Source organism: Pleurodeles waltl, chromosome 10 (assembly GCF_031143425.1).
Source record: "Pleurodeles waltl isolate 20211129_DDA chromosome 10, aPleWal1.hap1.20221129, whole genome shotgun sequence".
In the NCBI taxonomy this organism is placed as follows: Eukaryota; Metazoa; Chordata; class Amphibia; order Caudata; family Salamandridae; genus Pleurodeles; species Pleurodeles waltl.
Window position 1 is genome coordinate 625,429,298 of NC_090449.1, and position 27,163 is coordinate 625,456,460.

Below are 27,163 nucleotides of genomic sequence, written 5' to 3' on the forward strand. Positions count from 1 at the left end.
TGGGTGGCACTATCAGTTCAGCAGGCCCACTAGTAGCATTTGATTTACAGGCCCTGGGCACACATAGGGTACGTTATTAGGGACTTACTAGTAAATCAAATATGCCAATCATGGGTAGACAAATTACCAATACAATTTAGACAGGGGGCACTTGCACTTTAGCACTGGTCAGCAGTGGTAAAGTGTCCAGAGTCCTAAAAGCAGCAAAAATGAAATTTAACACAGGATCAAAATAGGAGGTCAGAAGCCAAGAAGACCAGGGAAACCACACCAGGAGCTGACAGGTCTAACACGTGTCTCCCCAGCTGAAAGTGGGAAGCACTAACCAACCTCTTGGGAATTCTCAGCACTAAGGTGGAAGAACCTGGACAGACCATCAGTGTCGGCATGTTCTGTTCCAGGGCAGTGTTCCACCGTAAAGCCAATTCCCTGTAGGGAGATGGATCACCTCAACAGTTTAGATTCTCACCCCTCATCTGCATTAACCACCTGAGGGGCCTGTGGCTAGTCTGAACATGGAAGTGAGTCCCAAACAAGTAGGGTCTTAGCTTTTTCAGTGCCCAGACCACAGCAAAAGCTTCCCTTTCTATTGTGCTACAACTCAAGACCCAGGAAAGTAACTTCCCACTGATGAAGACTACAGGCTGATCTAGGCCCTCTTCGTTTAGCTGAGAGCACAGCTTCTACACCATGCTCTGAGTCATCTGTCTGCACCACAAATTCTTTGGATAAGTCAGGAGCCTTGAGCATGGATGCAGTGCACAGGGTGTCAAAAGCAGTCTGGCATGCCTCTGTCCAGATTAATTGACAGGGCTGCTTCCTGGATGTCAGCTCTATCACAGGGGCATCAATGGTGCAATATCCCTTGACGAATCTCCTGTAGTATCTGGTGAGACCTAAAAAAGGATCTCATCTCTGTCTGGGACTTGGGGGTGCCCAAGCCAGAATGGTGTCAATCTTGGCTCTTAGGGGCACCTCCTGGCAGCTCCCTACCTGGTGTCCCAAGTACACTACAAAGCCCCATCCTATTGGGCACTTACTGTCCTTGATAGAGAGGCCTGCACTCTGCAGGGTCCTCAACACCACTTGAAGGTGGTACAAGTGGTCCTTCCAGCTAGAGCTGAAGACAGCAGTGTTGTCTTGGTAGGTGGCACTGAAGTTCTCCTATCCAGCCAGGACCTGGTTGACCAGCCTCTGGAATGTGGCAGGGGTGTTCTTCAACCCAAAGGTCATAACACGGAACTGGTAATGACCCTATGGCGTTGAGAACGCGACCTCTTTGTCCCCCTCGGTCAAGGCAATCTGCAACTACCCAGATGTTAGATCAAACTTGCTGAGGAACTTGGTAGCTCTCGACCGGTCAATGAGCTCATCAGCTCGGGGACTGGATGCGCGTCAGTCTTGGTGACAATATTGAGCCCCCAGTAGTGAACACCGAATCTTAGTTCAAGGGTGACACCAGGTGGGGCATCCTTGGGAATCACTGGACTGGACCAAGTAATGTTGGAGTTCTCAATCACCCCTAACAGCACGTTAGAGACTTACTCCTTGATGCTGTTTCTCACTCTATCAGTCAACTGGTAAGACTTGCGGTTGACAGGTAGGCCGTCCCCAGTGTCAATGTTGTGGGTATACCACTGGGCGACCCCAGGGTTGAGTGAGAGCATGGAGGCAAACTGTCCCAGCAAAAAGCAACAGACCCACTGCTGTTCTAGGGTCAGAGAATGGAGAGGTTCACACCCTCTACTGACCCATCCTGCTCTTTGGCAGACATGAGGTCAGAGAAAGTCTCAATCTCCTCTTCCACCCCTGTCATACGTGACCAAGACCATGTTCAACTCAGACCTCTCAAAATGTGGCTTGAGGCGGTTCACATGCAGGAGCCTCAAAGGGTTCCTAGGAGTTTGCATGTCCACCAGTTAGGTGACATTGCTCTTGTGCTCGTTCACCTCAAAAGGCCCAGACCAACAGTTTTGGAGAGCTTGGGGCTCTAGTGGGGCCATCACCCACACCTTCTGGCAAGGCTGAAACTCAACCAGAGTGGTATTCTGGTCCTACCAATGTTTCATGCCCTCCTGGCTAGCTTCCAGATTGCCCTGAGCAACTTTCCGAAAGTGGGCTCTCTGGTTCCTGAAAGCCAGAATGTATCTGAATACATACTGGGGTGGCTTCTTTGGGGCTTGCTCCCAGCTCTCTTTCACCAAACTGCGACGCCATCTCACAGGGTGCCCATACAAACGTTCAAAAGTTCTGAAGCCAACCCCCTTCTGCGATACCTCCCAGTGAGCAAACAACAGGCTTTGCACCAGGATGCCCCACTTATGCCTCATGGGTTCTGAGAGATCCATAATCATGCACTTCAGGGTACGGTTCAACCTCTCAACCAACTCACTGCATTGGGGGAGAACTTGTGGGTAACACCACACACCTTCTGCATGGCGTTCATGTACAGCGACATGAAATTGATACCCCGATCAGATACCACCTCCTTGAGGAAACCCACACGTATAAAGATCCCCATAAGTGCCCTGGCTGCGTGGGCACGGTCACCGTCCTCAAAGTGATAGCTTCCAGGTACTGGGTGGTATGGTCTACCAAGACCAAGATAAACCTGTTGCCCATGGTTGCCTTGGCATCCAGAGGCACCACAATGTCAATGCCTTCCTGCTCAAAATGGGTGCTCTCACAGGAAACAGTTGAAGAGGAGCCTTGCAGATCTTTATAGATTTGTCACTCACCTGACAGGTTTGACAGGTCCTGCAGTACACATCAGAGTTTTTCTTCATTTGGGGACAATAAATGTGGGTGACAAGCCTGTCAAAGGTCTTGGCCTGCCCAAATGATCTGCCAGTACCACATCATGAGCTAGACCCAGTCGGAAGGCTCTGAAACACTGGATTACCACCAGCACATGGGCTGACTCAGGCTCCGCAACCTTGGGCTAATTATACAAGAGATTCTCCCAGGAAATCAGGTGAGATTCAGAGGCGTCACCAGCTGCCTGGGTTTTGGCCTGCGTTTAAAACCTCTCAAGAGTTGGGCACGTTTTCCGCGCTGCACAGAACTCCTCCCTGGTGGGGCCTCCCTTCCGCTGCCAATGGGTCAGCTCAGGCAGATCCCCCAGTTTGGCTCCTTCTTCCCCTGTAGGTTCCGGGGCATCCCCCTCAGGTTTAGCCTCATCCCAGACCGTGGAAATCTCAAGAGCAGGTTTCCCGCACCCCTTGACCCTCATCCTCCTGGCAGGCACCTGAGCCTCTGTTTCAAGCGCCAGGTCCTTCTGATCACCCTCTCTTCCGCCCATGGACTGTGTGGTCAGGCATGTCCTCTCTGATGATCCCAATATTTCTAAGTGTGACCTGAGCTCCACCTCCTTCAAGGCGGTAAGCTCCAGGTCGTTCCATAGCAGACAGTCTACAGGCATGGATGGACTCACAGCTATCCTCAAGGAACCGGAGATCCCCCTCCTCCATTTTATGAGCCCAGCATTTTCCCTGTGCCCTAATACAGCCCAGTGATCAAGAGACATAGGCAAGGAGCCCCAGACTTTTCTGGGAAATCTTATTTGTTTAAAAGTGTTTTTTACTGCTACCCGTGCCTGTTTACTGTAGACTCTGTGTTTCAGGCAGCTTGGCCTTTTAAAGTGCTGTTTTTTAGCACAAGACTGCATAAAGCTCCCACTCCCTCTTTTCTAAGTAAAGAGGCTACATACATCTTCCAGACTATGTTTAGGAGACTGCTTAATCTGTTTCTGTGATTTAAATTGTATTTAGAAACTGTCTGTATCCCCTGTTTTTGACTTAAAAAGACACATTTCAAAGTGCGCGACAAGCAGTATTTCAGTGTTTTTTTTTTTTTTTTTTTTACAATTTCTCCCTTACTTGGAAAGTAGACTCTGCTAGCTTGGAAGTGTTTATTCAGCCTGTCTGTATCCAAGGAGATTCTGAAAAGAGCAGCAGCTCCCTCCTCCCTTCCCACAGGGGCTGAGCTTCAGTTAACTTGGTCCTTATATAAGTTTCTATTGGTTGTTGCATATAGTGTTGTGATAGGTTGTTGGGGGCTGGCCTTTCTATTGCCTTAGGGATTAGAGTTTGGCTTGTGATTGGTAGCAGGGCTGAGATCCTGATTGGTTCCTGGTTTTCAGGGTTGGGCTTGTGATTGGTAGTAGGACTGAGATTCTGATTGGTTCCTGGTTCTAGGGTTGGGCTTGTGATTGGTTGTCAGGATTAGGGGTATGATTGGTGATTAGGGCTGGGTCTCCCATTGGTTGTTTGAATTAGGGTTACAAATCTGATTGGTTAGGACTAGATTTCGATTGGCCAGTAGGGCTATTTAAGCCTAGGGCTCAGGGTGTCTCAGCCCCGGCGTTGAGGCTAAGGGCGGAAAGGACAAGTGCAGCTGCCTGTTTGGGCCTGTTTGGGACTGGTCGGGCCTAGGGCCAGAAATGCTGCCCAATTTCCCATCTATCAGAAAGGAACTTACTCCCTCCACATCCATCAGCATGCAAACACATTATCTGCAAAGACATCCAACTCCTGCATCACAAACTGACCTCCTACAGATTGCAAAGTCCCATCAACCAACACGATACCCCATATACAACACCTATGCACATATCCACCACAACTACAACAGTAAAACACCTTCATTCTCCTCACAGCAAACACTACTCTGTCCACTCCCACTAACACAACCTGCCATCACCCACACAACACAAAACCACATTATGCATTACTTTCAGCCTTCCAGATACACACTCCCTGTTCATACAAACCAACACTATCCTCTAATTGCTCTACACAGATCACCTTTCATCACGACAATCCCTAAACCCAGTCTTCCAACACACCATCTACAAACACCCTTCCCTTTCTTCACCAATTGCACACAACCATACAATCCTCACACTCCACTCCACCACACATATCACCTCTTCCAGTCATCAAAACTAACACAAACTCCCCTGACACACATCCATTCCCCCTTACACACCTCATACATTCATCTCCAAAACACATCAACACCCCCTGTAATACTCTAATTCCACTCACCAGCACTAACTCACATACAAATCCCTCACCGAAAACCACATCAATATCACCTCTCACTATTCCACAAAAACAATACAGACCACACACATCAGCACATCAAATCAACACAAACTTTCATTATGCTTATCATCACACCCACTCCTACCCTCATGATTACACAAAGAATACAAATCCCGTCCAATCTTTACCCCTACATTCTCACTCATCACAAACATCTACCACAAGCACCCCAACACAGCAACATTCATTCACACGCCTCTCATCCATTGCACAATTTAGAGCCTTACATCATGATCCACGTGCTCCTCCACCACCCCTAACCCATACTCCTTCCACCCTAAACAGACGCACACAAAATAAACAACATGCCACTCTTAACAACTTCGCATCCCCTTGTCTATTACATAATACGGCTACCCTACAAAAAACAGTACACTCTTCATGTCTCTCTCAGCCACCAAGTCCACCACACACACACACACACACACACACACACACACACACACACCCAGGAAGAGGAACACTATATTGAAAAACAAGACTATTGTGACCCTCACACAGTTATCACAACTAACAACACACCCGCTACAAGCTCAAAATATACTGCTCACCCTTCTCCTAAACAAAACAACACCGCCACTAACACACTTTTTCTAAACTGCCAACTCATAAATGCTCAGTCACTCTAAAAAAACAAGCACCACATCTACGACCTGCTCACAGACACACAACCTGACTTACTATTCATAACAGAATCATGGTTGTGAGATGACATGGCCCCAGTTTTGCATGAAGCCCTTCCTCCATACTATCAAACCATCACACAAAACTGTATAGGCAAGAGAGGATGTGGACTAGCTATTATATTCAAACAGGCAATAAATCTCAGTAAAACAGACAACATTTCCATACAAGGTTGTAAAGCCCTCCTCACCAGATGCCACCCTACTCCAACTTCCTCCTGTAACTTTCTCCTCCTTTACAGACCTCCACCTAACAATTCAACATTCCTAGATGCTTTTCTAGGTACAGTCTCAAACCTTATTACATTATACTCAAACCTATGCATTCTTGGGGACCTAAACATTTGGTTTGACAAACCCAATTTGCCCCATCCAAAAGCTATCACCACTGGCCTAGTGGCATTGAAAATACATCAGATTGTACACATAACCACACACATCGCTGGACACATCCTAGATGTAATTTTTGCTAAGCCTGAACTAGTTACCGTTCATAGCATCATGCCAATCACATGGTCAGTCCACCATTTGATAACTTTCCGACATAAAACACCACAAATCAACACACCCCATAACTACTTACATACATGCACCTTTCGACCTTGGAGCAGACTCAATTTTGATGACTTAGAAACACAGCTAACATCCAACACAGATCTAGATACAATTAATCCTGTTCCAAAACTTTATGAGTGGCTACAGGAAGCTTTTGATATCCTAATTCTACTCAGAAAAACTAAACAGGAAAAAAAGAAAACCAACACCTTGGAGAAACACAGAACTTAAAAAGATAAAGCAACAAATCAGAAAGTTGCATTGGACCTGGCTCAAAACAAACAACAGTCAAGACAAACTGCAGGTACACAAACTTAACAGAATATACAAATCATCAATCAAAAAAGCTAAAAAAGGGTACTACTCAGACAGAATTCAAAATGCTAAATCTGCAACCAAAGAATTTTATAAAATTCTCAATTAATTTCAAAACCATACATGCATGGAAGGAAGTCATCCCACTACTCAAGATTCCACAAACAAACTGGCAACTCATTACACAACCAAGGCAGACACACTGGACTCCTATTTAAAACAGAAGAAAACCATCAGCACCAATCTCTTTCCTAAAATACCCTCTAAGAATAAACCAACCCAGCCTCTACAGTCCTTCAAACAAATATCACAAGGTGAATTTATGGATTTGGTCAAAGCAAGCAGACCTTCCCGGTTGCCCTTCTGACCCTTGCCCACCACACATCTTCAAGAACATTCTTTTATCTACTTCTGCTGCCACACCTGTAAGAAGAATCATCAACAACTCATTAACTACAGGAACTTTTCCTGTAGACCTGAAAAAGGTATTCATACGATACTGACCTCTTTAGTACATTGTTGTGAATCTGAATTCTAAAGGAAGTGGGGAAATAATTTCACCATTTCCAGCCCTTTTAATTTCTAATGCATAGGAGGATTAGAAGCAGCAAACCAATGCATGAATGGTCCCACTGATTGACTACAAGAGGTACAGTCTGGATGAGACAAATTGTAGTTCTTCAGTACAGTCTGCTCAAAGTTTCAGCCCACTCTGAAATCAGGGAAAGGAAGTACTATCAACAAAAATAATGGGTGACTTTCAAGGTGACTGATCTGCAGATAATGGTAATGAATTTGTACCTTGGGGAAGCAATACACTGCTTGGAATGGGTTATAATGTGAATCTATCTCTTCAATGCAGTACTACGCTAGACGTAATTGCCCTTGCAGACAGATGAGACTATGCAAGTGTTGTAAATATAGTAGAAGCTTGCGGGTCAGGAGAAGCCCTTTGCTGGTGAGAAAGCCCCTGCCTGATTTATCTGGTCCTGTTCTCTTCACCCAGGCTCCCAAAACCACACCAGTCCCTCCTTCATCCACGCCACTGATGCAGGAGGAGCATCCAGTACAGATTCTGATGTCTGACCCCAAACCAGCGTCAGCTCAAACCGAGGTCGAGCGCCAAATCTGTTATAGCTCACCTGGTCCCCATCCCATCAGAGTTTGATCCAATGCTTCAACTATCAAAGAGGCAACCTGAGAGACTCTATTAAGCTTTTAGCTCCAACTCTGACTGGAGCTTTCCACCACCCAGAGAGGACTATGGTCAGGATGAGGTGATTTCCCCTCCCCGCCACCCCTCCCCATTATGATGATGACCGTCTTTACGGGGACTTACAGGAGGATACAAGGCTGAATGTGTCTCTTGGGCCCCCTAAACCCCAAAGTTAGAGAGTGCTTTCTTTGTTGTGGTTATTCAATGATCAGCTGAGGCTCTTGACCTACAACTGTCTTCAGATGGAGACAAGAAAGATGTCCTTATAAAAGTTTTTCAACCTGGATCAGCATTAGCTGAGCTTATGATTCCATTCAACTAAGCCCTCACTGATACCTTAATGGGCACTAGGTACAAGCACTGTTCTGCCAGGAGGTGAATAAGGCGGTGCCCAGACACCGTAGATCAGCTCCAGGCAACCCTGACTTCCTTACTCTACATCCTAATTGAGAAACACTGGTGGTCCAGTCTTTCATCAGCAAGGTAAACCCCAATTCATCCCCAACAACCCCCTCAGACACAAATGTTCTCCTCTGCTAGCCTAGCACTGAGGTCAGTCAATGCGGTTTGTTTATTTGGCCAGTATATGAACTACTTCTGGAACATGGCCAGCGAGATCTTGCAGGCCACTTCATGCTGGGTTTCATACTACTGGCAGCCTCAGGTGAGCAGTTGGCGTCAGTGTGGTGCTCCGTCACTATGTGTAGAAGTGATACACAGGTTTCTCAGGATATGTAAATGCTTCCATTATGAATATTTCTTTCAATGGCTCACGCTGATTCAATGAAAAAAGCGGCTTCAGCCTTAGAACACTTTACGGGGAGAATGGCCATGGCACGTTATCTTGACTCCTGCCAGTTTCCTCAACTATTCAGGAAATTAAAAGGCTACTCTAGGGGGTTGACGTAGAGGCAACACCAGTCACCCCAACCATCTTCAGCAGTCACCAGAGTAATTTAATGGGCAGGGACACAGATCTGGCAGGCAACGCTTAGGCCACCATGGGAATCAGCTCTCCCAGCCCTCCTCTCCTGCGGTAACAGCATCTAAGACACTTAAGCATACCATTAGTGGGGCACACTCACCCTGTGGGAGGCAAGTGGTAAGAGCTTAGGCCCATCTTAGATCTTCATCCTCTGAATGGCTTGCTACAAAAAGATAAATTCTTAAGCTCACACTGGCCAGGGTTCTGTCCACCCTGGTCCTGCAGTCTCATAGATGTTACCTGGAGTTCAAGGTAAATCAAGAGCATTTTTAGTTTGTCATGCTCCCCTTCTGCCTCACCATTAACCCTCGGAGGTTCACAAAAGTGATGGTGGTCGTCACTCATCTTCAGAAGAGGGGATACCAATTTGACTCTCCTTCGTTGACTGGTTAGATGATGGGCTTGCCACAGTCATTCAGGAACCACTACCAGACAATGGCAAACCTCCAACATTATTAGGGTTCTCGATCAATGAGCCAAAGTAGCACCTATATTGCAGAGGCTTCCTTTAGTAAGAGCTGTCTTAGACACGGAGCAGTTCAGTGTCTTTCCTGCATTGTCCAATAAATTCGGGCTATGATCCCAATATTTCAATCTTGGTCCTGAATCTCAACGAGTGCAGCCCTGAGGCTTCTTGGCCTCTAAATCTCCTGCATCCTGCTTGTCGACTATACAAAATAGCATATGTTGGCTCGCTAAAGGAATATAAAGCCCCAGTGGCCCAGCACCAAGGCAACCTGTCAGATAGGTCATCCAGATTTCAGAGGAAACTGCACATGATTTGGAGTGGTGGGTGGTTGACCACAACTGGAGCAGCGTCAGACAACCTCCCCCCCCCCCCCCCCGACCCAGAGCTGACAGGCACATCACTGTTGGGTTGTTGTGGCCATTTGGCATAGGCAGTGGAAACCTGGCTCCATATTAATCTGTTGGGGTTGTAGGCCGTTTGCAATGCTACAGCTGAACCTCAACTTGGCCTTGACTTTCACACGTGTACTTCCTTTGAACAAATGCACAGATGCTGGTTGCATCTTCTGACCTTAAAGATGGTCTTCCTCGTTGCAATCACTTCAGATCATTGTATTAGTGAACTCCAGGCTATATTGCTACAACCACCTAACACCACCTTTTTTCCACACAAAAGGATGCCGAGGACTCAGCTGGCCTTCTTACCTAAAGTCATGACTCCTTTCCACATTGAGTGATCCATCTCTATCCCAGCGTTCCTTCCAGTGCCTGGTCCCTCGAAATAAGAGGAGCAGCTTTATTGGGTGAACATCAAAAAGCTTTATGCTTCCACATAATTCATACCAAGGACCATCGGGTGGATGATCAGCTTTTTGCAGGGTTCAATGGGACGAAGAAAAGAAAGCTGTGCAGAAAAGGACACTGCTGAGGTGGACAGTCTTCTGAATTAATATTTGCTATGCTACACACCGGCCTAAAAGCAGTCTCAAGGAAGGTCTGAGAACCCATTCCATCAAGGCTAATGCTGACATCACCTCGTTGTATTTCAAGTGTCTGTGGTTGACATCTGTGAGGCAGTGACATGGGCATTGGTGCATGTGTTCACAAAGTGATATTTCCTGAACAACCAAATCCGCCGATAAGGGCATTTTTGTCCATTCGGACCTGCAAACACTTCTGGTCTGAATCAGTCCATAGACTCTCTACCTTGCTTTGGGACGTCCCAGTTCTTTGAAGTGGTCTTTTATTGTATAAAAATACCTCAAAATAAAGATCTGCACAGGGGTGCTGACATATATTTCTGTCCCATGTATCAGCACATGGAAAGAGCCAAGCAAGAAATGGTTGTCAGCAAGGGTAGTGCGTATACACAGTTCTGCTCAGTCATTTCTGGGGCAGAATGAAACCTAGGTGAAGTCGTACGGTGCCACCTAGCAGCGTGCAGATGCACTGCAATTTAAACTTTCCAGATCCTGTCTGGTACCTGGGGAAAATTCGAAAGATGAGATCAACCTATATTTAGAAGTAGCCATTAGAAACGGACTGCTATCCACACCAACATTATCAACTTATTCCTCTCCAGCAAAATAATCATCCCAGGCTGAAGAACGTGAGTTGTCACCCCTCTTTTCAAATAACACAATCGAGACAGAAGAGAGGTTGAGGCCAATATATCAATCATGCGTTCTCTGACTTGGGGAAAATCAATGAGCGAACTGTTGCTAAACAACTTGCACACCATTAGGAAGAATTAAATTGCCTGCATCCTTGGCAAATTGGCTTCTGATTTGAAATGAGCACCAAGACAGCTCTGGAGGAATTAAGAACTATCCTAGTTCAATGTAATTCTGCTACTGTAATACAATCTATTGATGGTGTTCAATGCTTCAGATGACAACACCCTCCTGAGCTGTCAAACTAAGGGTGCATTTAAGGTGCCAGTATCTTACAAGATTTTCTTCCTTTCTTGAAGAGCGGATTCAAAGAGTTCTGCTTCTTCCTTTTTGCTCAGCACCTTATTCACTCTACTATGGAGTTACTCAAACAACCTAATTCTCTCTGATGTCATTTACTATCCATTTGCATCATTTGGTCCAAATGATAGATCCTTCACCTGTCTTGTAATTACCTAGGGTGGTGACACAGCTGATTGTGTGCTTCAACCATGAAGCTCCTCATTCAGCAACTACGCTGACCACCTGTCTTTCAGAAATTCAGCACTGGATGGTACTCAACTTTCACAAACTGAACACCAGCAAATCTGAAATTCTGATACTTGGTGACAACATCAAGAGAAGGAATCACAATCTTGGCCTTCACTTACAGAGAGGTCCCCTCTCTGGTAACTAAGAATAAATCTCTAGGACCGTGCTTGACTCACATTCACCCTTTCCAGTTCAGATTAACACAGTGTCTCCAACATGCTTTTAACTGAGACTACAGAACACAATGCCATATTAATTCCATGCTCAGGTGGTGTCAGTCTATATCTCTTTTGGGATTGACTATTCTAATATTCTTTACGTAGGCCTACCCGACTCCTCTCTGAACCAGTTTCAGACAATACAAAACTTGGCCTTTCAGCTTCTTTGTAATGTAAGAAAATGACATTTTTTCACAGGCAAGAGAAACTGAGTTTATTAATATTCTCTGTCTTATGCACACAGTATTTCTACAGGACAGAAAAGTTGCCCCTCTCCGTGTTTCACTCACAACACCCCTACAAGAAGCCTGGGTTCAGATTCACTAGTCCTGTCCCATATGCGGTGCATTAAAAACTTTTATATCTGGCTACTATGCCTTGTCCCTTCTCGGCCTCCAACTCTGGAACAGCACTCCCCTGTACATTAAAAGTATTTATTCATACTTTGATTTTGGATGGACCATAAAAATCTACCTGCTCTGCTGACCCTGTAGTGTTTTCATTTTATTCTCGGTTCTGGTCATAGCTCCAAAACGCCTATGTTGGTGAATGAGCAGAGCAGAAGTGGTGGGGATTTGACAGGAATGTCTGGTTATGGTAAATAAACGAGTTCTCGTGCCTCAAGTGTCCGACTGCATGCTTGTCTGTCCTTGTGTCTTATTTTGGTTTTGGCATAGATAAGCATGTGTGCAGAGATCTAGGCATGTTGTGACTAAGTGATGTCATGCACCTGTCCTGAGACTTGGAGGGACGTAGCGAGTATGCCGTCATTATGGACCGGACTATTGTCCCAGTCCTAATTATAGAGCATAAAGTGGCGGCAGCAACAAGTCATATGTTGGAAACATCAATAGTTTGATCAGACCTTTTTAGCTGTGTGACTGGGGGAGTGACCCAGCAGCCCCACGTGTTTACTCTGTTGCTATGCGACTGTCCAGAACTTTGCACTGGCATGCAGTGTATTAAAAGTGTGTGCATGTGTTTTGTGGCATGTGTACTACACTTGTAATAGTAGGCAGATTGTGATTAAGCTGAACTGATGCCAATGGGATCCATTTTGGATGCCCTAGCCTATAAGATCACAAGATGGGAAGGTTTATTTCTTGCATTCATCTGGCTGAGGGAGGAGATCTAGACACTAAAGTGAGGTGTATGGATACAAGGCAATCTTTATAAATTCCATGAGGTCAATTGTCTACAAAAGGATGCTGATTATTCTTTGTGAACACAGATTTAGTTGATCATAGAGGTGAAGAGAACCACTGCAGTTTTGCATTGTGAAATGAGGGAATTTCTAGGTGAGGCCTGCCTTTTGTCTGTCCAGGATTATGAATTTGGTTAAATTGATGACAGCCAGTTGCAAAAATCCCAAACCTCATTTTGGCTACATTGTGGGGACTCAAGATTGGAGACAGCCCCAGTGCTACCTGCAGTGAGAAATATCACCCTACACAAAGCCTGTGTCTTGAAATAAACCTGAAGAAGACACTTAAAAGAAAAAAACATCCCCAGATAGTTCCAAGGTTTGAGACAGTGGCTCCAGACTGTCCAGGCAGAGAAAGGCCCAGCATGTTCCTGGGAAGGAAGGACATCCAGAGAGACCAGACTAACAAACAATGAGTTAAAAGTGACCTATGTAGCAGAAGGTCTTCATGTTCTCTTAACAGTTGCTGTGCCTTTTGCCCAATTGGGGCAGTCACTGTTATAACCATAATTTGGCCTGATCGAAGCTGAAACTGACATTGGCCCTGGCAAGGCAGGGTCAGGCCTGCAGTGATCTTCTTATCAGCCTGGTCAGGGCCACATCTACAGATGTCAGCCTGGGAGAGCCCACCACATCCCCACTATCTAAGGAAACCGCTGCGGTTAGGACTGCCACTGCGCCAGAGCTGTTGAATTGCAGATCTGAGCCGTGCAGATACAAAGACTTCCACAGCCTGCACCTGGCCGACCCAACAACCTTGGGATATCCTCATTCACCACAGTCCCCAGCCACAGGAGCACAGAGGAATCATCAGAAGTGTATGAAAAGATCACAGAACAGCCAACCAAGTCATCGTTGCACCACAAGCTGGCAATACTCGAGATCAATTGTGAATTGAGTGTATTTGACTGTGGGGAAAATAAGGGCTGAAGATTAGCTTGATTCATGATTTTATCTAACTAATAAAAGGGGGGCAACCAGAAAAGGGTTACCTATGAGGGCTAGCAAGAAGAATGGGCGACTGAAGCGTCATGAGGGAGGATATCACACAGAGACCCTGCCTTTTATAATAAATTGGACTGTATGCTATTTAGTACTGCTGTGTGATTAAAATACTTTGCTTTCCTTAAAAGTTTAACACTGATTTGGAAATTGGGTCTGTTGGTTAACTGTTAAGTGCTGAGCTCAGCCACCTCACCTCCCTGAGAGCCCTGTGGCTGCATTCCCACCAGCTATTCAGACAGTCAAATGTGGAAATCATTTGTTGGCTCAGTATGCAGAATAGTAGGACGGGCCCTAGTGGCAAATTACTGCAACCACAATGATTGAGACTCAGAAAGCCATGTTTTCTCTGTGGCCCCTGAAGAGGGTCTGACAAACAACAATAAATTAAGTCCCTGTCACTAAGGAAAATGAACCCATTTGAGTTAATGTTCTTTTAATGAATGTGAAGGTTTGCAAACATTGTATGCCTAGTTTATGCAAAACTGATGGTCAACATTCGAAACTGTGTGGATGGAAAACATTTCACACTTACCTATGGTGTCTTCAGTGTTTTCCTCCGATGATCACATGCATATTTTCACTATGAAACAGTGAGTGCAAGACGGAAATGGCTGCTGCCCCAGAGATATCACAAGGAGAGCCCTACCCTTCAAGTCTTCCACTCCACACTATGCCACTCCAATACACAACACTCTCAGTCACCTCACAACACTCTTCTCCAATTATTGTCATTCCACTTTACGATGCTCCACTTCACTCTCCTTTATGGCACTAACTTTTAGCCATGCTGAACAGCAGCCACGCTGGTGAACAACATGGCTAAAACACATTGGCAAAGTCAATAGCTCTTGCATAGGCAGACCTATTGACTTTGCCAATGCTTGTTATACACTGGTTGTCTGTGTAAACATAAAAGACATGAGCACTTACCACTCTGCAGGTTGCAATAAGCAGCTCATATGGCATTTAATTTCCCTTGGTGATCCTGAAGTCAAATTATTTGTGCCAATCCCCAGAAACTGTCTCTCTCAACGATCACTGCCATCTCAAAGCATCATGTTCAATAAAGAGAACATTACCGACGAGTTCCCTTGTCTGCAAGACTGGTAATGTCTCTTCCCAGGCACATCATAGTACTTTTATTTTGTCAAATGCGGTGAGAATGCAGCACAGATTCCTGAACCAGTTAAAGTTTCCTGGCAGCTAAAATGCATTTCTCTCAGCTGGGGCCAGAGGCGTAGAACACAACATTGGCAGATGGTGCTATACATATGATCTATTTGGCAATTATAGATGAAATTGCTATGGTCTCCAATACTTTATTAATGCTCGGAATGTCCGATTTTATAGGAATGGACAGTCCATCGAACTTTATTGAAAGAGGCACAGCGTCAAATCCCACTTTCATGGAATATTCTTTGAATCCATTCATTTGAGGAGAACCCCTCAGTAAGTTAACATGAGATTGGAGAAATTAAAACATCTCTTCTCGAAAGATGACGATGCATTCTTTACTCAGGGATGAAATATTGGTGATCACCCTTTCCTCAATGTAAGTTTCACGACAGAATACAGAGCTAAGAGACATCTTCTGCAGCTATTTAGTCTACAACGATAGGGAAAGTGGGCATGACATCTAAAGTAGGACCCTTCCCGTGTTAATGTTTTAAGTTAGTTTTATAGGTATATACCTCTTTATTGACGATTAAACAAGAACATTGGGTTATTGAGAGCTACATATGCAGAGACCTGACTTCACCTCCAATTATTTTCGATCATGTAATAAAATATTTAAATGTCAAAATTGTATTGCTCCTTTCATTTTGCTACTGTACCAAACACTTGCAGTTTGTTATGTGCAGAAACAGAAGCAAATTAAAAAAAAAAAAAAGAGAGAGAATGGCAAAGAAGTTAAATGTGCCCGCAAGTCCTTGAGATGTCAATCATTTGGGATTCTTTCTTTCGAGATCCTCCCTTCATGTGTCATTGATAATGACAGAGTACATTAACCAGAAAAACGAATACGTGGTGTGGGCAACTCCTGGTGTAGAAGTTGAAACATTACCATAGCTTGGTTGTTAGCTATTACGCGCAGGTCTACATAATGCTATGCTAAAGTTGGGGCGATGCTCAGGTCAAAGAGCTGCATCTTTACAAACTTGTAACCGGTGAGAGTCCAAAGAACCATTCCTTGGACCTGATAGTCATCTTCTACCAAACTGTGCTATTACTACAAGTCATGTTGTACTGTATTGTTAAAAAATTCACAAAATGCATGCTGCATGGTGGGGTGGGTGGACAGGGTGTGTCAAAGCGGTACTCACTTGTAATGTAGTGTCAAAGACCACAAGCTTTGAACTGGTGGGAACAATGTCGTAGCACTTGTGTGATTTCATGAACCGCATATAGATGTCGCTCTCCGACTCTTCAACTGCTGTAAAAGAAGAGATTACAGATTACTTTAAATTGGACTGGCCAGATATTCGCCGAATAACACACTGACAGATTCACAGTGCATAGAAGTGAAGAGAAAAACCCATTTGCAAATTCTGTCTTATTTTTTCATGGACTGGAGGGATTGTGCCGAGATAGAGAATGCTGTTATGGGTTTACGAGGTTTGTGTTTCAGACCTGGTCTCACAGGAGCACTCACATCTCGCCAGTCCCTGTCCACCCCGTCCTGCCTCTCGAAAGACTCCGTCAATAAAGAGGGAGAAAGTAGGAAGTGGCAATAAACAAGCTGAAAGAAGGAAATGCACAGGTACATTTTTTGAGATAGAGTTTCTTAGCCACGCCTGTTCACCAGTTGAAGTATTATAAACAGATGTTCTTTGACAGACAATACAGACACAAAATGAGGTCAATGTTAGAATGTTTGACAAAACATACGGCTTTCAACATTACATTACTATTCCTCAAAATGAACCCATAATCTTCCAGAGAAGGAGCCGAGAGTAACTTATTGCTAAAAAAAAAAAAAAACATACCCATCGGACTATCTTTTATGATTCTCTGTACTCCGGTGAGGTCATTCCATGAGGGGCCCCAGGCCACATGACACGACCCTATTAGCTATTCAGAACCAGAGCCCTTCTGGTAACTCTCCCTCCCCTCCTACACAATGAGGAAACAGACAGATGAGGCGGTGGCAGGAGGAAGACGAGGAGATTAGGATGTACCACCAGTACCTCCCTTCCAGGAATATTGCACACACTAGCAACAATCTCTCTTCCAGAATCAATATCTCCCTTCCAGGACCAATGCCTACTCTAGCACCATATCTCCCGTCCAGGACCAACGCCTACACAAGCATCAATATCTCTCTTCTAGGACCAATGCCTACACTAGCATCAATGCCTCCCTTTCCAGGACCAACACCTACACTAGCATCAATAGCTCCCCTTCGAGGACCAACGGCTACACTAGCATCAATATCTCCCTTCAGAGACCAACGCCTACACTAGCATCAGTATCTCCCTTTCAGAACCAATGTCAAGACTAGCATAAATATTCTTCCCAAGCATTGCCCCGGTTCCTAGACTTGTCCTGCTCCAAAGCTCTCTCGTTACAGCATTGCCCAACAAGCACTGTTTAGTTGAAGGGAAGACAGTCACTTCGAATAAGACTTTTCAAACTTGTGAAATCATTTTCTGATCTGTTCAACATAACTCTCTGCTTTCCACCAAGTTTTATTAAAAAGTAGTTTCCTTGTATATTGCATCACATTTCGCTCCACAGAATACTCATTATCGACATCAATATGAAAGTCACTGTAAACCATGATCCCAGGAGCACCCAATGTAGGTTCATGAGGATCGGCTATATGACGGTTTCAGGATTAGCACGAATGCAAGTTTCAATTAGATTCATTGTTTGTACCACATATCTTATGGAATATCCGGTTCATATGGCATGGATCTAGCCCTTCTGGACTTCTAAGGGATGTGGTGACAAAGGAAGAAAGTACACTCATAAGAATCTGAAAAGCAAGTAAAATGCTTGTAAAACTGGAGTGAGTTGGAACCAGCATTGCAAGTGGAGCAGCATGCTTATGGCAGATGTCTTGAGCCTGTGCACGAAGGAATCAGGTGCCCCCTAAACAGTCCTTTTGGCATACACTAAGCTGGCCTGCTGTCGATGCAGGATTCCAGGATAAGGGAAACTAACGCAGTATGGTGAGTTTTCTTTAAAACAGTGAAGGACATGAACGGTAAGGTACATGCCGCCTTGGTTTGTCCAAATGCCAGTTTTATATAATTTTGTTGCGGTCATGAACTGCTCCTGTATTCAGTGAAGCATCAGACACTAATGCATTACGGTGCAAGTGCCTAGGTTTTAAGCATGACCCGATCTGGACTCGCTTGAAGGTAGTATTAGAGGGGTTAGCAGGAAGAAGCACAGCTTAAAGCTGGCCACATACGGCCCATGGGGCGGTAGATGAAATGTGTACCTTTAAAATGGTTCATAATGTTGCTTGTGTCAGCATGTCTGTTTGTTGTCCCAATTACATTCGCTTTCATCTGGCCCCACCTGCAAACATATAGCAGACTAAAAGGATATGTGGATTCAGCCAACTCAACTGCCGGCTGGAGTCACACTAAGTGCCTCATTACGAGTCTGCTACTCACAGTGGAGGTCATACCGCCATCAAACCAGCAGTCCAGCCTCCACATTACAACTGTGGAGGACCCGTCACGGTCGGACCGCCGGCACCGCCAGGTTGCCATTAGTCAACAGCCTGGCAGTGCCAGCGGTCTTAATCTGCCATGGCAGCACTGCCAACGGCGCTGCCTTGGGGATTAAGAGTCACCTATCCGCCGGCTTTTGCTTGGCGGTCCCACAGCCATGCAAAGGCTAGCAGAGACAGGGTGCTGGGAGCCCCATGGAGGTCCCTGCATTGCCCCTGCTTTTGGCATGGGCAGTGCCGGGGCCCCCATGGACAGCCACATTGTGCGTTTCACTGTTCAAATTAAGCACCTGACGCACCTCAACATTTTCACTGGCTTGATTGCAAGCTGGCGTCAATGTTGTGGTGAGTGTTCCACTGGGCCAGCGGGAGGAAACGCTGTTACCACCCGCTGGCCCTGAGGAAACTCATAATAGGTCCGGAAGGCAGAAACCCAGAGTCAGTGTTTTCCGTCCTCGAGTTTGGTGGGCTTTCAAAATAATGTCCTAAGGGTAGATTGCGAGCTGTAAAAATGACAACTACAAAAAAATAATAAGATTTAAAAGGATGAACTATGACTAGTGGTAGTGACTAACATTCTGACCTTTCGGCCTGGCCTACGGAGCTAGTTTCATGTTGGTCTCTGCATCAGTGGGCGTGTCCAGTCGCATCACTATGAAGGGTAATGTGTTATCAAGGGTTCCATGAAAAATCACTAGCCCTCCTGTACACCATTAGCAGGAGATGTACTCCCTTAACCTGTCTGTGCATGGACTTTTGATAAGATAAATTAACCTGCACATAGTTAGCACGCATTTCAAGAATTCAGTGACACAACACAGGCCAGCCATCAGTCAAGCACCTTACACGCCATCAAGCGTCCCGCTGGCTCCCACGGAGCGTGAGCGGCTCTCCTGGAAGGGTCTGCAGGGTACTGGTCACATGCCCTGTAGCTGCGTGTATGCTTGATCTATTGAGGCCTCAGCTCCCTTGCTATGCTCTGTTTACTCTGTGCATCGAGACTGCAATGCAGCAGTCTACTACAAGTTTCACATTATAGGTACTACCAGGGGGTTAAAGAAGGAGCTTGTGGCACTCCATCACTGTTAACCAGTGAGGAAAACAAGCTGCTCGAGCACGAGACCGTCTGGCTACAAAGTCAGCAGTGTAAAGGATTCTCCGGCGCAGAACGACGAGCGCAGTCTCCCACAGGGTTTACGATTCCTACATCGGGAAATAAAAGTTCAAGTGGCACAAAGCAACTACTGGGACTAAGATCTGGTGTTTAAGCTGTTTAGAACTGCAGGACACAAATGTAGGCAGTGAGACGGGCAATTCAATGGTGAATGAGAAGAAAGCAGGAACAACGATTGCCAATTGAGTTTGTTAAGCAAAAAGTTAAACGTTATACTGTTAATCGGGAAAAAACAGACCACTCAAAAAAATAAGTACACCCGAAGCCAGCAGGTCTGTAAATAAGTGTGCGGTGAATATGGAGCACTGTGACGTGTCGTGACATTGAGTGGTCTTGGGCGGTGAAGTGCAAAGTGAGGTGTGTAAAGGGACAAAGACAATGCGCATTTAATATCTGTCACTGATAAGGGACTCCGCACAATATGCCGGACAACCGCCTATGGGATATATAACCTGTATCGCATTGGTAAGCTAACTCACTGGCAGACGTATACTCTAACACAGCAAGCCGACTGGTCTATTTGGTACAATGTAATCTGCTACAGGATACATCTGTCACTAAACCAGACAACAAGCCACTAAATACTGTTGACATCCGCATAGTGTGCTACTGCCACTTTTGCAGCCTTGTAACCAGTGGCGTAAATTCCGCCCTCCTCTCATCTTCATCCATTTAAAGCTCTCCTCTGCACTGCCTACCTCAGCCTCTCTCTTATGTCCCTCACACAGCCTCTTCTTCCTCTACTCTCCTTATTTTGGCTCCTTTTTCTTCCTTTTCCCACTCTGCTCATGCTTATCTCCCTTTTCATTCTCGCTAAATTATATTTCCTTTTCCCATTCTGTCACCTTTTCCTGCCCTCCTAACCAGGTCTTTTTAGCATCCCTTTCCTCGCTCTTTTTTGTCGTTCCCTTATGCTCATATCCCTCCCCTGAAACATAAACAAAGCCCAAACTTTGGCATGTAGTTTGTCTTAAAACAAAAAGAAAATCAAAACAGGCAGCCTCTGAAATAACCTCAGCTGGTGCGGGGCACACTGGGGTCCCTTCCACGTCTAGGGCCTGAGGCGCTGCACTGGCTGCACCAACGGTGATAGCTACGCTTCTGCTTGCAACAACCTCCCCGGTTTGTGGCAGACGAGAGTATGCACGCATGGCGGGAGTGTGTGAAGGGAGTTTGTTATCTTCGAAGCGCTCCAAACTGAGAATGTTGAAGCTGTTCGTAGCCATGCCTATGATGGAACAGGGAGAAACGAGTGTAGCACATTCCTCTAGCATTACTGTCCTCCGCAGATTTCTGTTTTAAACCAACTCTTTGTTAAACTATTTATTCCAAAACGTGCGGCGCTGTCCCGGGAAACCTGTGATACTCTTTGGCATACCCTCAACATACGACACTCATTGACTTGGCATTACAGGTGCCCAGGGCTCTAAGTGGGGGAAAAACAAGCGGTGGCTCTCTGTGTCTGTGTAAATAAGGGCATAAGCTTAAACATGGGAGCTACATTTCTGAGAGTCCCACTGCATGATACCCGACCGCTATTTTGGTTTCTTTCCGTGGTTTCTGTCATTGCACCCCAATATGAAAGGACAACTGACATACACTTAAAACAGTTCTTAATTTGCAAATAAAAACGTGCCAGTGCCTAGAGCTCTCCTCTGAAACATGAGGCTGCTGCAATTAAATGTGCGAGCACGGAATACCGAGGCAGCGTAATGCTGAAAGCATCTCGGGTCTCTGTAATACATTTACAGCCACTCTCTGCCCCTTCAGCTCACTCTTGCAGCTTTCTGCTTTCTCCCTTTGTGACGCTTTCTCGTTTTTCTCTTCCTCCGTCTTTCCCATATGTGTCTTTTGCTCACAGTAAATGCTTGAGGTAGAAAAATAAGAGCTGGCCCTCAAAAATAAGTTCCAGTGCCCCACACCTGAAACCACCAGCTCAAATTAAGCACTGACAAAATTAGGCAAGACTATTGGCTTTGTAAATGGCTGATAACTGTTTAAGGTAAATGAGTAACAACAATTATTTTTTTGTAAATATTAGTGGAAATGTTTCAATTCGGAATTCTGCTGGGCTTTGAATTAAACATCCAGAGGCCTGTGGAAGTAGTAGAGACCTTCAGAGTGCCTCAATCACTCCTGTTCTGTTCTCTCTATGTTAGACATGTACACCCTTTTTCACTCCACATCTTATCCATATGATTACCTTATACCTCATCTCTTTTCTCTTCTTCAGCCTGTTTTCTCTCCCTCTTGCATGTACTTCCTTGCATTCCCCTCACTTCACCACTCCACAAACAACAGTGCACTCACTCACATGTAAGCACTGAATTTTCTTTTTCTTTTGCCTTGTCAGTATTTTGACGGCTGTGTAACCTCCTTCACACACAACTGCACAGAATCCAAGCTGCAATTGAAATGTGTACCCATTACTTGGTAAGCTCATTGGAGAGGCCAATGACTGGATATGCCTGTATTCTGAACACTTTTTTGATCTGCTAACAGGCTCTGTGAGAAAGTGACACTGCCTTCAGCCTCAACTCCAGAGCTCTTAATCGTGGCCCTTTATAAACACCTAGAGATGACTCAGTTGAAAGTACGCATTTTCTAAGATAAATATGCCACACGAAAATAAAATAGAGAAACACAACATCTGGGAAATAGCTAACACTTAGGGGGATGCAAGATTAACTAAAACATGAAATATAAACAGGATCTAAATCGTTGACAAGTATCACCGTAAATTGGTTAACATTTATTGTTCGGAAATGTAATCGTGTTTTTGCTATTAACATTAAAGGCGTGAATATAGGGCCTAACAAGGAACCCTTTCAATATCTGTTTCTAATTACTACTGGGTCTGAGACTCATAGGGTCCCAGGCCACTTAACGCATTGTAGTGGCCTTAGATCCAAATTAGGTTGAAAAAGAACAAAGTCAGGTACACTTACAAGCTGCGGATGTTCATGTTCAAGATGAAGATGAGCAGTCCAATGGTAATAGGTTGAGTACTGGGGGACAGTCTAGTCAACGTAGCAACCTGTTAATGTCCTAAACATAAAAGGTGCTGTGGGTCTGAGTAGTAGAACACACACAGCCTTAGTAGGCAACAGCTAAACATTGTCACGAAGCTGAAAGATGGGTGACAGATGTTACAGTCAGAGGAAGGAAATTACGTTCGGGGTTGCAGATGCACTACATTAGGGAGCAATGAGTTAAACATTTGTCAGGGAGTCCAAAATCATCTCAGTGATTCCCTTTTGTTCAGTGGTAGGTGTTTGACTATTTCACAGAGGCTGGCAGTTATTGATGATTTTCAGCTCCGGCTGAGTACACGTACGTTGCTAAACATTGGTTCAAGCCTGAAAATTGATGTTAGATGCCGAACTGTGAGGAGCAGTACTGATTTTGCATTTGCTATACAGTTCAAGCTGCTGATAGATCTAGCATAACAAGGTGACCACTGAACTTCCACCAGGAATTGATTTTAGATCACCAGATGACAATCAAACGGGATCCATCTTTCAACGGCAATAGCATGATATACAATGAGCAATACCGTTCCAAGATGGTCATCCTGCTTAGAATCAATGGCCACAAGAGGCGAGGCGAACTGTAGATGAAACGAGTGAAGGGGATCTTCCCACTAGCAATATTTGGGAGGCTTCAGAACATGCTAAAAGTAAAACATTAAAAAAATATATATATATCAAGAAAGGAGAAGGATAGAGATCAGAGGGGACATAAAATGATAAAATGGCAAACAAAAGTACTGACCCACCAGACCTGGCACTGAAGTGCACTCATTTTCAGTTGGATGTTCACAAATTATCAGGTGAAATTCTGTCACTCACAGGGCAATGACGTAAGAGGGCTAGTCCATTGCATCGTGTCTCATCTATATTTGTCTACACAAAGGATTCATTATTTTATTTATACAAACACAAAATTACAAATATGTAAAAAGTGACATTTGAGAAAATAATATTCAAGCCCTAATTGTGCTCCACAGCAGATCTAGCTTAATGCGGAAAAAAAAAAAAAAGCTTTAACATGGTGCAATAACAATCCATACTTAAATGTATAGTTCTGCTTTTAACCATTATTAGAACATTGGAATGCTGGAAGCTCCATTGAAAACAATGGAGTGCTGCGGGCTTTTACTGGCCAGTAAAAGCCCGCAGCACCAACATTCCAATGTTCGCTTTGTTCATTGCTCGGGCATTTAACGCGGGGAGCGGGCCTTTAATAGCCGGTAGAGCCCGCTACGGCGGGTTCTAAGGCTATAATGTCTCACCTTTGATAAAAGGCACCCATCTTTTGGCTTTGTTATTGTTTTTCTCAAAATAGCTGCCTAATGAGGACATGCATGAACAGGGGTAAATCGTGTGACACATTCCGGAATCATAAGAAAAACATCTGCTACGACTGTCATGCATGTATACACACCTTCGGCAGACATAGTTCTCATGTCTCCAGTGGACCATATAATCCACAGAAATAGGTTTCATTTGGTAAAGTAAAATCTTAAAAGTAAGGAGCAGAACATTTACAACACAATATTAACTAACAAAGAAATCACAAGCTCTCTATGTATAAACTGACCTTTCCTGAAAATTATAGAATAATTTCATCTGTGTAAATCAGAGGCAGGAAAGAGGAGAGGCTGTACAATCTACAACAATGCACACAACTCTTCTTCAGCCACAAGATGGATTTGAGGGGATCTTTGGCCTCAAAATAAATAATGACTGGGCTGAAAGTAAAGGGTGATCTGGAGAAGGTTGGAGTTTTTTTGTTTAAAATATCAAACCAGTAGGATTAATTCAAAAGGAGCGACAAATGTGAGGATGGAGACATGCCATTGTTAATGGTGAAGATTAAAAGGTAAATTAGATGTACTTATATCTGAGAATGTTTATTATAGCCCTGCAGTATGGTTAAGAACTTGGAACTGACTCAAGAAACAAATGTGATGCTCCAGTATCAGGTTAATAAATATTACATTGCAAGAATATTCTTAGGTGAGCCTCTACATTGCTAGCTGAATAATAAGGCGGGAAGGAACCTACAGGCTACTCTAGTAACAAGCATTCCCAATACAATAAGTCTCACGTTTGCTCGAGTTAGAGCTATTAGTGTTGTAAATTCCTAACTGGACTTTTCTTACCACACAAACTGAAAACAAAAAGGTAAAACAGTTGACATAAGCAAGCCAATTCAATGTGCCACAGCTACCAGGAGCATGAGCGCGAAGGAGACACAAAAGGAAAAAGAAATTTGCTCACATTCAAAGTTATAGGCAAAAGTGTAATCATCCATATAACAGGGTCGATGGCCAAGGCGATAACAAAACCGCCCCAAGGATGGACAAACGTAAACCATTTACAAGTGATAACAAAAGATTTTTGAAAGGCAAGCCCCTGAACGAGTGATAGTGAAGGGTGTGCGGTGGGTGTGGTTAAAAGCCCAGACACATACCAACACGTCGAAAAAGCAGCGCTTGTGTGCTGCTATGCTCGACCTACAAAGGGGCTTAACATCCCAGTAACACCCTATTCATTAAGAATTGAACTGTTAGCCCTTTAAGTATTGACACTGATCAAAATAAAATTGAAGGCCATATTTATGGGAGATCAGTTGTACAGATTGTTTCACTTCTCAATCAAACCGTAGACCAAGTTTGGAGAGAACATCTGCCTCCATGTTCTTGCCCTCTGCATGACAGGTTTCAAGTGAAATGTGGCCAGGAGCCCAGACTCATGGCACACAGAGATCAATTTAGTCAGTTAGGTAGAACACTTTAGTCACAGGGCATGCAAGGAGGGAAACTGTCAAGGAGAAAAAGCAAGTTGAGCAGCTTGTGTACTCTTGATTCATATCACCACTGCTACGTATATGGTTGGCTGGGCACACCAGGTCAAAAGTTTTTGGGGAGAACATGAAAGAGGTCTACTCACTTTGAGGGTATTCCTATGCCTATTTTGACTGCAAAGCACCAGTGGCTAAATCTGCAGTATCACAAGTATATTCAAAAAGATGATAGCTTCTCAATACATATTGTGTAAATTATCATCCTCTGATGGCATTCTGAAAAGGCGAGGAAGGCATGGTGGGAAGGTTAAGGTGAGGAGGGAGAAGAGGGACGTTTGAGTCTTTCGTTCCACTACAGAAGTATCCTGATAGTACTGAGTAGACAGATCAGGGATTTAAAAGTGATGATGTGGAATCCTCTTATTAGGAGAGAGTTTGTGCATAAACTGCTTCAATGAGAACAACTAAAATAGAGGGCAGATCAGGTGCAAATGAAGTGTGCTGCAGCAGAATTCTAGATGAGCTGTTAACTGTTAAAGCTGCGATCCAGTGCTCTAGTGTGACACCCTCAGCACTTATGATTGTCTAAGTGTAACATACGATAGAAGAATTGGCCTTTAACGGGGTAGCAGTGGAGACTTCCATGTTGGCTCTTGAGCAATAAGGTTGATGCCCTTTACTAATCGAGATACCGAGATGTAATAGAGGTTCTCAATTATTCACTGGTTTAAGGATAACAAATTTCCTTTAACTTTTCAGAAAAATGGCTGAAAGTTGTTGTTCCTGCAATCTCCTTCAGAGGACATGAGGGAGGATAGAGCTTAAAGTTTGTTTTGCAATCAATTTGTTTATGTTTACTAAGTCTGGGGTGTAATCTGAAGGGATCCATGATGAACACCCGTTTTTTCGAGCAGTAAAGGATACAGAGATGAGACTCCTTGTATCAACTAAGAGTGTCACAATGGTGGAAACATTGTTCCTGCACAGACCTGGCTCAGTGAGCGAAACCAATGAGGACAGCAAAGCCAAAGATTTAGGTTTAGTTTCTTCTTCTTGCAATCCATCTCTGAAGAATTTTCTTCCAAATTCTGATGACAACTCAAGTAGATAGCACTATACTAGGCCTCAACCACTTCTACAAATGTAGGCAAAAAAATACAGAATTTTCTTTATTAATTTTTAACAAGCGCCGCTATTCAACAATCCTCTTAGCAATGCATGCAGCTTCAACCAAAATATCCTAAACTAACGTGTGTAACATTCATGGACGTTATACATCTGGTCAACACACAAATAAGCTGCCAACTCAAACTTCCTTTAGATACATACTAAATGAATAATACACTGGTGAAATGACTAATATGGAGCAAACAAGAAACATACACATATAATTACATTACAAATATAATTTATTACACCAACAATTGACAGAAAAGGCAGATGAGAGAACCATTACCACCAACAACTGTGTAGAAATAGTTTACATCAATGTATTGTGGCAAGTCCTTTGAGAATATTTTGCAAAAATTG

General features: G+C 44.3%; 1 protein-coding gene across 13 annotated transcripts in view; it reads right to left on the reverse strand.

Annotated features, from left to right (window-relative positions):
* Positions 1 to 27,163, reverse strand: part of PRKAG2 (protein kinase AMP-activated non-catalytic subunit gamma 2) — a 1,410,703-nt gene that overhangs the window by 127,269 nt on the left and 1,256,271 nt on the right. For 9 of the 13 annotated variants that reach the window (XM_069211100.1, XM_069211103.1, XM_069211101.1 and 6 more), the window contains one exon: positions 16,286 to 16,395. In XM_069211100.1, coding sequence (XP_069067201.1) covers positions 16,286 to 16,395 — 110 coding nt within the window. The remainder of the gene's footprint in view (positions 1 to 16,285; positions 16,396 to 27,163) is intronic. The other 4 variants (XM_069211102.1, XM_069211099.1, XM_069211111.1 and 1 more) reach the window with 1 other exon arrangement.